Genomic DNA, 14,799 nt, shown 5'->3' with positions numbered 1-14,799 from the left:
TTTTTTTTTTTAAGTTGTTGAGTACTATATAAACAGTATTAGCAAAGAGCTGGGATATGGGACAAATGGCCTGATTTGATGGTCACTGAAGCTGGTGGAAAAGCTAAATGTTGTGAGCTTTCCAGGAGGTTCAAAGAGAATTACAGAAGCGTCAGATTACTCTCAATTGCATTCAATCAATAAGCACTCTACTCCCTCCACCACGGCCACTCCATTCACTCTACCAGAAAAATACCCTGTCTGGAAATTGTGTGTTTAGCATAATAGTGCACTGCGTTCAGTTGCAGTGGGGTGCTGAGATGGCAGACTTATGGTGTAATGTGTGCTAAAAGCTTGTCTTCACACCCACAAAGGAGCACAGACAGACCACGGTAGGAGGGGGAGCCCAAATAATGCCCTGCCCCAAAGGCTCCTAGGTCCATCCCAGGGGCCATCAGCCCATCAAAGGATGGTCTGCACCAGCCCAGAGGAGAACTGTGGCACAAAGGAGGGTGGGAACCCACATTAAGGGCTCAGAAGAAGGGGCACTCTGTCTAGGTCCCTCCCAGGGCTGGCCCAGAGGAGCCTCAGCCCCTGTGTGATGGGCATGAAGCCCACCCAGATGAGTCAACACCAGAGCACCTCTGGGACAGAGGAGGGTTGTTGCCTGGGGACATGGGGCACATTATGGCCAGGGGTGTCTCTAAGGGCAATGCCACAGGGATTGGGCTGTGGAGGACCAGGGGAGTCCTGACCAGCTGTATGTGAGTGTGTGATGGTCTGTACCAGCAACTGCAGTGGGGCTGTGGCCCTGGGGGTTCATATGTCCTGGTGCCAGCAACTGGGGAGACTGGGAGCTCAGGGAAGCTACTGGGCAGACTGAGTGTCTGAGCCCTGCTGCTGGAAGGGTCCAGCTTGTGCAGATGTATGTATATCTGTATATACCTGTATATTCTCACGAGTTGACCTCCATCCTGTTCAGCCAGAGCGGGGAGCAGGATGCGGCCGTTGGTGCTGTCTGTGTTCATGTGAGTGCTCTGTGTGTCTGTGACCTGTGTGGCCAGCTGAGTACGTATGTGTGTATATGGTGTATACACGTGCTCTGCGTGCGTGTGCCTACCAGGTATATGTCTTCAGCCTCGATGCTGGTGGGACCTTCGGGCCCCAGCCTCTCCTCTCCTGGACTGCCAGACCCAACGCAATACGTTTTCTCCTTTATTTGTAGCGTTGACGAAAGCAGAGCCTGGGAGAAGAGGAGAGCGATACATGGTAGTTAGTATCGTAATTTCTCATTTCCTTCCTTTTGTGGGTCGAGCTTGTAATGTGTGCAACAGGCATAAACCTGCTGCACAGCGAGTGGGCTGGGGTACTCCTTTCCTAAAATTTGAAACCTGATGGTTGGGATGGGGCGCGGGGTGGGACGGGCAGCTTGAGGAGCAACAGGTGACAAAAACAGTTGCATATAAACCTTTCTGTCTGTGTATAAACTACAGGCTAGCACCTACCTCTAAAATACTCACTAATGCACGAAGTTTATGCATCAAAAGCTTGTGGAGCAGTCAGTTTCAGATATGAATGCCAGCGATTAAAAAAGAAAACACCTCTAAGTCTCAATATGATATCGACACAGTATATTTTAACTATACAGAAAAACACAAAAGGCAAATGTCCTTCAAAAAAGCAGCCCAAGCTCAGAATTAACTGTTTCCTGTTAAGAAGAGTATGAAAAGAAATGAGAAATACTCCCAAGCAGCAAATTAATGTAGGTATAGAAATTCTTCAGTAGGTGACCTAGTTTTAAAGACCATTGGGAATTTACGTCTGTTGCCTGTGGAGAGACGGTGTCCTGGGAAATCCTACTGTGATGAAGCCCATGCATCCATGGAAATAGCATCGGACTAAATTTCCTCATTGGCATAATTCCACTAAATTAAAAAAAGTGATGTGAAGAACGGCCATGGCCCTATATTTTCGCGTTTGAGCAAAAGGACTTTAAAATGTTCATTCTGGTTTAGCTCGCAAACATAAGCTCTTTTGTAATATCCTAATTGCCTAACTCCTATTTTTTGTCCTTTTCTGTGAGGTGAGACTGTTACATTCCTCTGTTATCAGTGGAAGTATTTTTCCTTCTCCAGGGAAGAAAAATATTAAATCAATCATATTTTACTGGATTTATGCTTTCTTTTTGTCAGTGATACATACAGACATCAGGAGAGATACCTACTAGCATATTTTATCCATTTGTCTCGAGATGAAGTTTTGCTCCCTAAGGTTGTATAACTCTTTAGTGTCGAGCAGCTGATTTATATTACTTTTGTGCATCATGGCTCTACAGCCAAATAATTTTGACTGCCAGGACATCTTTTTCAGGCTCTATTTCTCTTACGTGGATTTGAGTTTATTTTCGTATACTTTAAGGTATGATGAATTGGTACCTTACATCGTATGAAAGATACAGAGTGGAACAATTAATATGTTTACAAATGGCTTCATTCCTTTCTCCTTTCAAAGGAATATATCTTAACGTTGCGTGGTATATATTGCAATAATGTTTTTGACTGCAAAACTTACTCTGAACTCTCACCAAATGTATCTTCTTTACAATAGTGTTTTTGCAAATTGCCTTGTTACTGTATACGGATATTGTGGTAGCTGGATCATTTTCCTACATCAAAGCTGGTCAGGCTCACAAGTATTTCAACAAATTTAGTGATTTGGGTATACTGCTTTAAAGTTTTCTGAGTGAGGTAGAAAAGCAAAGCCGAAACAAAAATTTGTGTCACTTTTCTTTATGAGAAAAGGTTCTGTCTTTGTTCTCCATATCATAATTGAAGCGAAACGTTATTTATAGCATATCTTCCCTTTCCCAACAGCCTGCAAGAGTGTTCACTGGGCTAATCTTAATCTCCGTTTTGCTCTTCAAAATGAATGCTTCTGCTGTGAGGCTACTTTACAGGAAGCATGACCTCATTCATGACTTCATTCTGCCTCTCTGCCGCTGATTGCACGGGCTGTTTTCAAAAGGAAACAGGGGACTTCATCAACCTGCCTCTCCGAAGACCCAGGGCTAATCTCTTCACAAAAGCCACAGGAGGAGCACCCTACACTTCACCTCTCAGAGCCTCTCGTGTGGATGATGAGCAACTTTTTTGCATACATGTGTTAATAGTTAAATGGATTTTCCAGGTTTGGAAGATTTTACATGTACTTGTCTCTTAAGCTATTTGTCAGCTGAGGAATAACTGAGCTTTGGATTCGTTTCTAACCTGCTCTTCAGGAAGTTTTGTATTTTTGTGAGTGTTGTTATCATTACCTGCAGGGAGAAAAGACTAGGCTGCTTGTCAAAAATGACTGATGTGTATGAACAAATAACACTGTCTTGGTAGACACTTGTGTTTGGTAGGTACAATAGAATAAAACTGGTTCCCTGGGTTTTGGCTCCTTTAATAATTAGCACTATATTTTCGTACATACTAATGTAAATATTTAGAATATAAACATGGAGAGGGGATTGCTGGCTACCAAGTGAGGCCATAATTGGCTTAAAGATTAATTTGATTTTTGGAGGAAAAGGTGATTAAAACTGACTTTTGGACAGTGACCATTTTTTTTTTTTTATATTACAACATGGGCTTTTGGGTGTTTTGATATTCAAGGGGGGTTGTTGCCTTAAGCTTTTATTTGAATTGTCCACATAAAATATTGCCATGTTCACCTCACATTCACTTTTAGTGAGATTTCTTAAAGCTGTTGGCCTTTCCTCATGTCATAGTTTAAAGGTTCTGTATTGATGCTCATTTTGTGGGTTACAGATATAATACTACTGCTTCATTGTACAGTGGCGGTTGAGACGCTTTGTTTTGGCTTGCTTATGTTGTTACTATAGCTTCTCACGCTATTAATAGCCCAGAAACGGGACTGAATATTAAACGAAAGCAGAACACTGTGCAGCATTGTCTACTACATGGTGTTTCCGTGCTTTCTCCAGCACTGTTTGAATTATGATTTTCAGGAACCCTCCTCATTAATGCAGGAGACAAAAACTTTCATGACCGAACGTGGCAAAAAAATCTATTGGACTGCCTGTTCTATGACTGTTTACAGAAGCTTGATGTTATCATTACTTAGAATAGTTTGAAAGCAAATTACAACTGCTTATTAACTGTTCTTCAAAAGAGAGAAAGTCATTGCCTCCCCGGTAATACATTTGCATACCTGTGTGTCTCAGTTTCTTCTATAAATATATGTATATACTTTATTTGACCTTAAATTTTACTTCTGTGGAGGGTGGCAGATAAACAAGCGTCCTGCAGAGACATACCTTGCACGTTTATGGGACAATTCAAATTAGTAACGGAAGGGCTGTGGTTTGTTCTGCCACTTTGATCAGTATGTGTCAACACTTTCTAATGAAAGCAGGACCCATATGTAAGCTGCTATTCTTAAATGTTACTCTTTTTTAGTGGTTGCTACTTTGCATTATTATAACTGAGAAAATCACATGCCGTACAGCTGTGTTAAGGGTTTCAGTTGCTGGAAGGTTTCACTCTCAGATTATTAAAGAGTTGCAGAAGGTGTAACTGATGCTGAGTGATACTTCTGCACCCCTTTTCAAACAAATTTGCCCTAGGATCAATCACTTTTGTCTAAGTGAGAATATATTAAAACTAACAATATGGTATATATTGATGATACTTTCTTACACATTCTGATGTTCAAACAATGCAAAAAACCCCATACTTCTGTTTCTTTTAAAACTCTTTTACAGATAATCTATATTGCCTGTTAATCCAAGGTGTATGAAACAATCCTTTTCAAGATGTATGGAGTATCACACGTTGCATCAACACCAGGAGCAAGTAAATTCCTGCACATTCATCTGAGATTTTGATAAAAAAAAGCTGTTGCGGAGGGGATCTTGTCTGACTGATAAGATTTGGGATTTTGCAGGTTTTAGTTCATATCCAGGTCTACAAACCACCTGTCAAGTTCCTCCTATATTTTCATTTGGAGTTTGGATTAATTTATTGGGTTTGAGTATAATATCTTTGCACAATTAAAAATCATGAATTTGCCTAATATAAGAGAAATTATTTCAGGAGCTAATTGTGTGTGAAAAAAATAGGTCTACAACATGTCAGTCTATGAAATACACCACTGCTCTCACTTTTTCTGTGATTTGCTGTGTGACATTCTGATGCTACTTGATCTCTTTGTACCTCCACCAAGTTTCTTCCTCATGTCTCCTCCTCAAGGTGTTTTTGCAAGGGCAAGGGTTAGAGCATGATTTTCTCATGGTAAAGTGATTTTTTTTTTTTTTCAAAGTGTAGGAGGAACGGTATGTATGGGAATAGGGTAATAGGACTGCTTTGTAAAAAGTACCTGGGAAGGTTTTACTTCCCTTCTTTAGTGACCCTGCCTGGTCCCAAGGCTCAGTCAGGCTTCACATCCAAGCTGTGACTCACAGCTCAGCTCCAAATGAGGATAAACAAGATTACCAAAGTGGAAACACTGACCTTCACCTCATAATTGAACATAAAAAAAATTCTCTTAGACCTGTCTCCTCTCATAGGTGAATGACAAGCATTTATTAACAGTGTTGTAAGCACGGTACTCTAAAGATTCAGGAGAGGCAAGGTAATATAAGGAAAGGTCATATCTTTTATCTTTCCATGTAATAATAGATATAAATTCTCCCTATGGATAGCCATTGCTCATATTTTGTAAGATTGATTCTGTCCCATGCTGAACATCTGGCAGCCCTGTGCACACTTGAACCATGGTAATCCAGACAAATCCTATTTCCTGCTGTCGCAATATTACTGTCAAGTCTTTGTCACTGTCACTGTCTCTATGCCTGTTGTGCCACATCTGCAATTTTAATCTGAAAAATATATTGTAATAGAATGGTGGCCCTTCCATTCTATTCTGTTTCTGTTGCCCGTACACATACTATTTTTGGCATGAAGCATATTTCTGGGAAAACACCATAAAATTACTGCAGCTATTGCATGTGTGTCCATAATTATTCCTCTCAAGGTTGTAAGCTGTGCAGAGTACAAGTATCTGATTATGACTGGCTCTGATTCTGTGTTGTCCTGGTTGAGATGAGTTTCCTATAGACACTATGTCTTTCCCCTATTCTTTCATCTGTTTTATCTCCTTTAGTCTCTCCCTTAATTTCCTTTTCTTTTGTGATCTTCTTGATATGCAAAAGGTACCTCTCAGTGAGGACCAGTCAACTCTTTGAGCTGTCAGTGGATACAATAATGACTCCTTCTTATTTGGCCTTTGTCTCTGCAGGTTCAACAGCGTTTAATGGAGAACACAGACACAGCCTCTCACAACATATTTTTCCAAGGTACTGAGGAAAATTATACTTGTTTGATTTTATTTTTATTTTGTTGGAGATTTTGTCAAATCCCTTTTGGGCCACTTAGAATTGTAGTGCTGATATTAATTTAATTACTGCTTTAAATGGAAGTTCAGAAGTACTGCCGTGGATATGGAAGCGCTGGCTTTGCAATGACAAGGTTTTGGAGTATCTCTGTTCCACCTGCTTTTCCCTCCACTGAGATTATGTTATCTCTCTGTGACATACCATATGGGATAGTTAAACCTGGTACTGAAACCCACATCAGCCACTGAATCAATCCAGTGTCTTCCTTTCTTTCCATGGATGTCACTGCATGGCCACTTGGAACTCAAAGGTGTTGAGGAGAAAGGACTAACCATAAATCCAATTTTACTTGAGCTAAGTATCATAAAATTGTAAAATACCAGGTTGGAAGGGACCTCAAGGATCATCTGGTCAAAATTTTCTTGGCAAAAGCACGATCTAGACAAGATGGCCTAGCACCCTGTCCAGCTGAATCTTCGAAGTGTCCGATGTCAGGGAATCCACCACTTCTCTGGGGAAATTACACCAATGGCTGGTTGTTCTGTGTCCAGTCAGAATCTCCCCAGGAGTAACTTGTACCGATTACCCCTCATCTTTTCCATGTGACTCTTTGTAAAAAGGGAGTTTCCGCCTTCTTTGTAACCACCCTTTAAATACTGGAATGTGGTGATAAGGTCTGTCTACAACATTTAGATTCTTTCACCCCTGTCACTACTCACTTCTGTTTTAAATACCACATAGTATATTTTTCTGTGCTACATTTCATCTCAAAGTCAATGGTATTTCAGTGCTGAATGAAGTTGTCACCATGTGTAGACGTTATCCTATGTTGTTCTAGCTGCATGATATTCTAGGATTTGTGAGAATTAGAAGTCATGTATCCTTAAATCTTCATTAAGTATGGCTAGGTTATAAAAAGCAAATAAATCCTGCCTGGTTCAGGGGCACTCAGGCTTGCGCCATGCAGAGTAACTCAGAGAAGCAAAATAATGGAATACTCCTGACGGCTCCAGGTAGGTGTAGATCTGGCAGGACTCCTTGGCCAGGAGCACTGCTGCGGAAACATACCATGCACTTCTCAATTCAAGCTGGCTCCACGTGTTCATGAAATAAATGTTCCACCTGGCATGAAGCCCTCCTGTAATGTGAAGCTCTGGAAAGTGTGATGCAGGCACACTCTAGCTGGCCGAAACCCCCTGGGTCCAGAAGTAATATCATTATCCCCATATTTTAAACCTGTGTCATTACCAGCCCCCATCAGCTGGAAATGTAAATACATTATTATTAAATCATGGGTTCACACTGTCTAGACATTCACTAAATTAGAGGGTTCCAATTCTCCTTTTCAGTTATGCTTGTGCCTTTTTGGACGCTGACCCTGCCTATGAGCGTTGTTCCACAAATCCTCCGACAGGCTCCCCTTCCACACGTCGCCGCAGCCCTCGCCTGCTTTCGAACGGCTATTATGTTTTGACAGAAGACAGTTTTGTGTCTGATGAAGAGGGCAACATAACGCTGACACCATCCCAGACAAGTGTTACATACAAAGAGAATTTAGTTCGGTAAGTGAACTATGCGCAGATTTTACTCAATGTTGGCAATTGCCTCCACATCTCTGGACTTATCTGGAGGTATCTGAGTGTCTGTCTGCATTCTGCTTGGCAGAAGCAGCGCTTCTTAATGGGAGCATCTCAACAGGTTTAGTTTAGAGAGTGCAGTGATGGAAATAACTCGATTTTCAGTCTTGTCTAATCTTACCACCCCAAAACTCTTCAGCACACAGTTGTTGCTGTAATTGGAGTTGTGTGCAATAAAGAAAAAGGAGAGCAACAGCTCCTTTTGCCAATGGGTTTTTACCATGATAAGCAATAAGAAAATGCGTGTGTGTATATATGTATATGTTCATATATATATATATAAAAATAAAACGTTCTGGTCCTGGAATGCTTAAGGAAAAAACTTTCTTGATTTCAGAAGAACATCAGTTTAGGATGTTAGGAAGGTATATAAAATGTAGTTCAAAAAAGTTGAAGTACAGTGGAGTCAGGCTGGGACACAGTAGGGTGAAACTCATAGGCAGCGTGAGACCACTCAGAGCAGTATCATTAACTGTAACCAATAACTGTAGTATCATTTGGTATCCCAATATCCAGTATCACGACAACATGATATATCCCTGTGATGGTAATACATTCCCTGACATTACGGCAGCGTGCAGCAGTCACATTTGGTGACATACCCCTGGTAAAGAACAGAGCTAGGAACACCCAGAACCCGGTTTTCATGTCAATCCTGCAAGCTTTAGAGCTCTGTCCCTGCTCAAAAAGAATAATTAACTCTAAACCATTCTATGATTCTGTTCCTTGACAACGCACTGGGACAGGTTGCCCAGAGAAGTTGCTGAGGTCCCATCCCTGGAGGTGTTCAAGGCCAGGCTGGACGTGGCCTTGGGCAACCTGGTCTAGTGGGAGGTGTCCTTGCCTATGGCAGGGGGGTTGGAACTCGATGATCTTCAAGGTCCCTTCCAACCTAAACCATTCTGTGATTCTCTTCTATGATTCTTTCTAGCGTATTCAGGCGAAGGAAGAAAATCCACCGCTCTCTTGCCACCTTGTTCAGTCTTGATGCCTCCAGTTCATGGCTCAGCAGCACCATCCTCAGCAATATCGATTCCTCCCATGGAGATGATCCTTGGCCTGATGGATGCAATAAACTAGAAGCCAGTCAGAGTGATATCGGTAAGCCCTGAGCTGGTACCTAGTAATTGAGCTACAACATTACAGACTATATGTAGTGGGAGTTGGGTATCTCTTTCTCTAGGTTTTGCAGGTTTTGTGTCTGCCAAGATGCGCAGGTAAAGGACAGATGGACAACAGAACTGTAAGTGGTGAATTGAGCTCCTGGCATTAAAACAGAGTATGAGTCCGCAAAGACCTTTGTGCCAAAAAAGGCATTTTTAGACTGAATTTGAATCCAAAGTCATTACCAGTGTGATTGATGTCATGGTGTCATTAATATCTGGCACTGTCTGCTTTAACCTGGCTGTTTTAATAATTTCATTGGGTTACACTCTATGCGGTTTTGTCTTTACTCTGTATATTTTCTCCTGCATACCTTGAACCTGCCAATTCCCTCCTCCTAATAATTTGGAAACCTCCCTGTGACTAAGTAATTAAATCTCCCCCCTCCCCCCAAATTCATTATCACAAAGTCTCAAAGCTGTTTTGTGCAATCTCTGTTGCATATGCACTTTTTGTAGGTGATTCAGACTTTTCTTCTGCCTACGATAGCCATGCGGCACAAAGGCAAACTGCAAAATCTAATGGGGCCTCTCTCACCAAAGATGACGAGTTTCTTCATCCTGACAAGCCACATTGTGCTCCAAAATTCTGCTCTCCCTTTATGATAAATGCTGATGAAGAGGCTTTGAGCAATGAAGGTATGTTGCATTCTGACTCTGATATGCCTCTTTTTTAAAGTGAGCTGAAAATACTCACATTAAAAATATTGATATGGCCCCTTGCAGAATAGAATTTATTTCCTGAAACATACATTTTAAATAACTGCTTAAAAATAACAAAATCTTAAAATTGGTATTTATTTGTTTACTCCTCCCTGCTCACATCTTTGCCTTTCCTATTTTCAGCGATAAATGGAAAAAGAGAAAAAAGTGAAGAGAAAAATGGAGGAAAGGGCATGGGAACAAAAACAGAAACAGGCAATTATTCAGAAAGGCTTGTTTTCTGGGAGCATGGAGGGCACAGTGTCTCTATGGTTGTGGGGGAAAAAGACTCCTGAGAAACACCCAGAGCATGAAAATTAGGTTTCTGCTTTGAATCACTCTAGGGGAATTCTCTTCAAAAGAAACTGAAGAGACTGGCCTCACAGGCTGAAGGTAGTCTGCAGGCACCTCGTGTCTTATATTTACTTTCCTGAAAACTCATGAAAATTATTTTCCTGATTTTTGTTTTAGAATCCAGGATAGTGCGAAATGTCCTTTCTCAGATGGTTGCACTGATCACGTGTTTAATCATTTCAATATGTACAAGGTAATTTTTATTTCTTTTATTTGTTGTTTCTGATAATAATGCATACTCCATTTCAACTGGTGAATAAAATGTAAATTAAGGGTCACGTTTTCAAAGTTAGATACATCTTACTGTGAAAGTACATTTTCACATGATAGTCAATGCAGGCAAATACTGAGCTACACAGATATGCACAAAAATCAGAAATACATACACAGATATGATGACTACTTTGTCAAGTGTGCTTGGACAGGGGTTTTGAAAGGCTGAGAAGAATCAGAATGGATCCATGTCTTTCTAAGTGACCAATATGGGTGTTTCTCTCAGTCTGGGAATGCTGAGGTCTTTATTTCTAGGAGATTCTCCTCAATAGCGTAAGTAATCTAAAGTTTCAAACTGCAGTTCACCTACCAGAGTTCAGAGGGTTCATCTGCAAGTACTTTCCTTCTCCAACCCAGGCTTCACCTCTGTTAAGCCAATACACAGCCCTTGGGTATTTTTCTAACCATTATGGGTCTTGTTATGTTCTCAGATATTTTCTGGGAGGATTGTCTGCCACTTTGTTGCTGATAATTTTAGTTTGTAAGTACAGACTTCCTTTATATTCAGCACACAATATTTTATTAAGTCACATCTGAGGACCAGAATCCGTCCTTGGATGTACATCCATGGCTCTTATTGATGCTAATAAGAGCAATATATGGGCATATGGGGCCAGAATCTAACCTTCAACCAGTTACAGGATTTTGCATTTAAATTTCACAGTTCTTTTGTCCCAAGAGGCTGCTGTGTCATCTTTCTTCAGTCTTGACACATCTTTCAAAACAACTACGTTTTGGTAAGTGGCTCCAGTGTCACGTGACAGGTAGAAGAATTTAGAAATTTTATATTAAGAAGAGGAAGGAGAGATTCCTTCCATTGTTTTCTTGTCAAAAGATAGAAGGCATGATCTGAAGTTATTCATGCAGAATTTGTCTTTTCCTATAACTGATTTTTCTTAATAGAAACTTCCATTTCTTTTATAAAACTCCCTTTTCATAATGTGTAATAAATGGTGTAACACCTATTTATTAGCAGAAAAGGAAGATAAACCATAACCATGAACCAATATGCTGTAACATGAAGATGTAGAGACAGACCAAGGAAAGTGAGCTTTCAAGCCTTGCACTGAAGTCCACTCCCAGGCCACAAAATTGAGCCTTTCTTTTTGACCGGAAAAGAATAAAACCAGCTAACTATGATGTTAGCCCCATCGCCACCTCCAGGGACTACAGAATTGATATGACTTGGCCCCACTAACCCCCCCCCGCACCATTAGGTTCAGGACAGAGCTTTGCCTTTGGCTTATACTGTAGTCTGATAAATGTCTTAGAAAGAAGTATTAAATCAGTTTAATCAGTGGAATAAAGATGCTGATGCTGTTTCAGACTGCTTTATTTCAAAGTTTTGTACAAAACTATAGCTTCTAAATCCTTCTGGAGAAAAAGACTTTCATATTTAGAAGGTGTGAATTATATCTCTAGAGCAAGCTCATCTATAGGACTCCATGCTGGAAGCGTGTGTGTCTGTGCTGCATTTATGAATTACCATCCTTTCACTTTTTACCCGGCAGAAAATTCTTCTGAGTGTGTAAAAGCTAAAATGCTGCTAAGACTGAAAACTTTTGGGCTTATCTGAATTTTTATGTGGTGAAAATGAACTCAAAAGCATATTGTTTGTTTCTGAAACTGGGGAAGGGGGGGATTCAGGAGGTCAATGTATCCCAAGGGCAACAGGACAATCTGGCAGAACTCTTGGCCTTTGAGTGGAGTATATGGGAAGTTAGAAACAAGAAGGCACAACTTGGAGAGCCATGTGATGACAGTCTGAGATTTTGAGCATGCAAGGGTCTTAGCACACCACCTCAGATACTCAAGGATGGCATGTTACTCTTTGTTACTATGTCATTAGTCCCAATAAAATCAAGGCCACCAGGTTAGGATGAGGGTGTTGCAAACACATGCTCCGAAGTACTGCTTTCCGACTTCCTGAATAGTTTAGCCCTGAGTCAGAAACAAAGCTGTTCTTCACAAGAGGAAAACAAATACACTCTGAGAGCTTTTCAGTCACTGGTATATAGAGAATACCTCTTTTATGCTCATCACAAATGAGAAGTTACCTGCTCATACAAGCAGTCCCACAGCTTAACTAAATTTGGCAATTCAGAGCCTACATATATACTTATTATAACAAACTGTGTTTTAAATGAAGACATACAAAAATGTATGCTTTATTTTTTTCCCACAGGAAATAATTGGAAAGAAGGAATAATTGGTGAGTATATGTCTAAGTTTAGAAAGATTTCCCTACCTTTTGGGATGAGCCCTATTATGAAACAGGGTTTAAGCATGCCAGAAAGGTTCCCTGGACTTTTCATTAAAAGAAGGATTAGCTGCGGGACCTTTGCCAGTTTCCACTGCGAATTACTCCACTTTGCTATCTAAAACTCCATTTTCATTTTATTTGGATGAAATATTTTTTATTGTTTGACAACAGTTGCTAAATAGTGTAAGCTGTTAAACAAGTGCTGTGCTTCAGCCCAGAGAAAACATGTTTTTCAGTAACAGGCAAAGCAAGTTTTCCTTTTTCCAAGTTTAAACAGTAGGGCCAGGTGCTGTACTGCTCTAACTTGGTACTGTTCCACTGAAGGAGAGAAGCAGCAGCAACATGTATCAGTCCAGAATATCTGGAAAACACTTGCAGATTATTCTTTTCCCTATTCTTTCTCAGTCAAACCTCATCCTCAGTCTGCACTTTCTGTTTATCAAGCATTTCTAAGTCTTGGTGCAGCTCAGAGCCCTTAAAACAAGAGCACTGATTTATTTGTACTTGGAGCTAGCCATCCCAGTCCTGGCTCCATTCTTTCCTTTATCTCTTTACTTCAAAAAGATAAAAATGAAAAGGAGGAACTAAGTGGAGCTGTGCCTGGCTTTATGTTCCTTATAGTGTGCATAAAACAGCCTTGTTCACTAGTTTGCTGGTAGAGTGCAGTTCACCTGAGATCTAAAGGCATCTTCATGGCTGCAGGTGCAACCTGGAAAACCTTTCAGTCAGCCCTCAGAAAGAGGATGTTCATCCTGAAAACAAAGCATTTTAGGATGATACACAGGCATTTGATCACTTTGCAGACTTACTAAAGCCTATGATGAAAAATACATCCTATTCATCCAGTGTGCTCAGCAGCGGACGCCAGATATGGCACTTCTTAAAGCCAGTGGGACTGTTTATGTAAGGGCTGCAACACCAGAGCTTTCACACTGACTCTGATTTCGGAAGCCAGTATCAATATTAACCAAAGCAGGTACTACAGGATGAAGTGGAGAACTTGGGACCTGTTGCTTAGCAGGAGTAAACTAAATACAGGCTGGCACAGGTAAACTAAACACAGACTGGCGAGACAGGACCTCCAGCATTTCAAAATAAGCTTGTCTCTCGCCTTCGTAAAAACTTAAAAGCTGAGTAGTTACTTTTGTGTATTTCGAAAAGAGTTCACTAACAATGTTCATTTTTCCTCCTCCTCAAATTTATTTTCCTCAGCTCTTCAGCATCAAGCTACTGGATGCCTCCTTATAGCTATTGTTACATGTGTTCCTGTGAAAAAAAAAAACAACAACCTAGCAGAATTGTTAATATTCTTTCTTCAAAATACAATTCATTTTAGCTTTATTTTTATTCTAGTCAAACTGTGAGTGAGGCCATACTTCTTGGTGACTATCTGAAAGCAGTCATGCAGAACAATTGCTGTAGCTCTAGTCTCTTATGTCAACGAAGCCCTATGTAGGCGTGGTGTCCTACAAGCATTTTGATAACAAATTGATGATAAAAAGTGTTTTGTAATCCCTGTTAAATCAGTTTTTTATAAAAAAACTGATGTCTTCCCTTACTTTATGTATTAATTTCTTGTAACAACATGCCATCAAAGATAATGGATTTGGATAGTAGCTGTGTAGATGTGATTACATATTTCAAAAGCATTTTTTTGCCTGACAAATTTGGTGGCCTTCTATGAAGGGGTTACAGCGGCAGTGGACAAGGGAAGACCAATGGATGTCATCTGCCTGGACTTGTGCAAAGCGTTTGACACCGTCCCACACGATATCCTGGTCTCTAAATTGAAGCGACATGGATTCGATAAATGGACCACTCAGTGGATAAAGAACTGGCTGGACGGTCGCACTCAAAGAGTTGCGGTCAGTGGGTCCATGTCCAAGTGGAGAGAAGTGACAAGTGGTGTTCCTCAGGGGTCGGTACTGGGACCTGTATTATTCAACATTTTTATCGCGGACATGGACAGTGGGGTCAAGTGCACCCTCAGCAAGTTTGCCAATGATACCAAGCTGTTTGGCGAGGTAG

The 14,799-nt window shown here is 40.7% G+C and overlaps 1 protein-coding gene across 1 annotated transcript; it reads left to right on the top strand.

The window, feature by feature from the left end:
• The first annotated feature begins 1,936 nt into the window (after positions 1-1,936).
• TMEM71 (transmembrane protein 71) lies at positions 1,937-11,249 on the top strand. Its single transcript, XM_009881054.1, has 9 exons — positions 1,937-1,954; positions 4,775-4,838; positions 6,283-6,340; positions 7,729-7,941; positions 8,948-9,117; positions 9,639-9,818; positions 10,353-10,428; positions 10,940-10,989; positions 11,173-11,249. Exons 1-9 carry the CDS (start codon positions 1,937-1,939, stop codon positions 11,247-11,249), a joined length of 906 nt encoding a protein of 301 aa, XP_009879356.1.
• The last annotated feature ends 3,550 nt before the right edge of the window (positions 11,250-14,799 follow it).

Source organism: Charadrius vociferus, unplaced genomic scaffold (genome assembly GCF_000708025.1).
Source record: "Charadrius vociferus isolate BGI_N301 unplaced genomic scaffold, ASM70802v2 scaffold2, whole genome shotgun sequence".
Taxonomy (NCBI): domain Eukaryota; kingdom Metazoa; phylum Chordata; class Aves; order Charadriiformes; family Charadriidae; genus Charadrius; species Charadrius vociferus.
Note: the sequence above shows the minus strand (reverse complement) of the source record. Positions and strands in the feature narration are given on the sequence as shown.

Excerpts from the sequence above, each read along its gene's own strand:
- TMEM71 (XM_009881054.1), top strand. Across the intron at positions 6,341-7,728 it reads TCACAACATATTTTTCCAAG|TTATGCTTGTGCCTTTTTGG; the intron begins GTACTGAGGAAA and ends TCTCCTTTTCAG. Across the intron at positions 10,990-11,172 it reads GTTGCTGATAATTTTAGTTT|TTCTTTTGTCCCAAGAGGCT; the intron begins GTAAGTACAGAC and ends TAAATTTCACAG.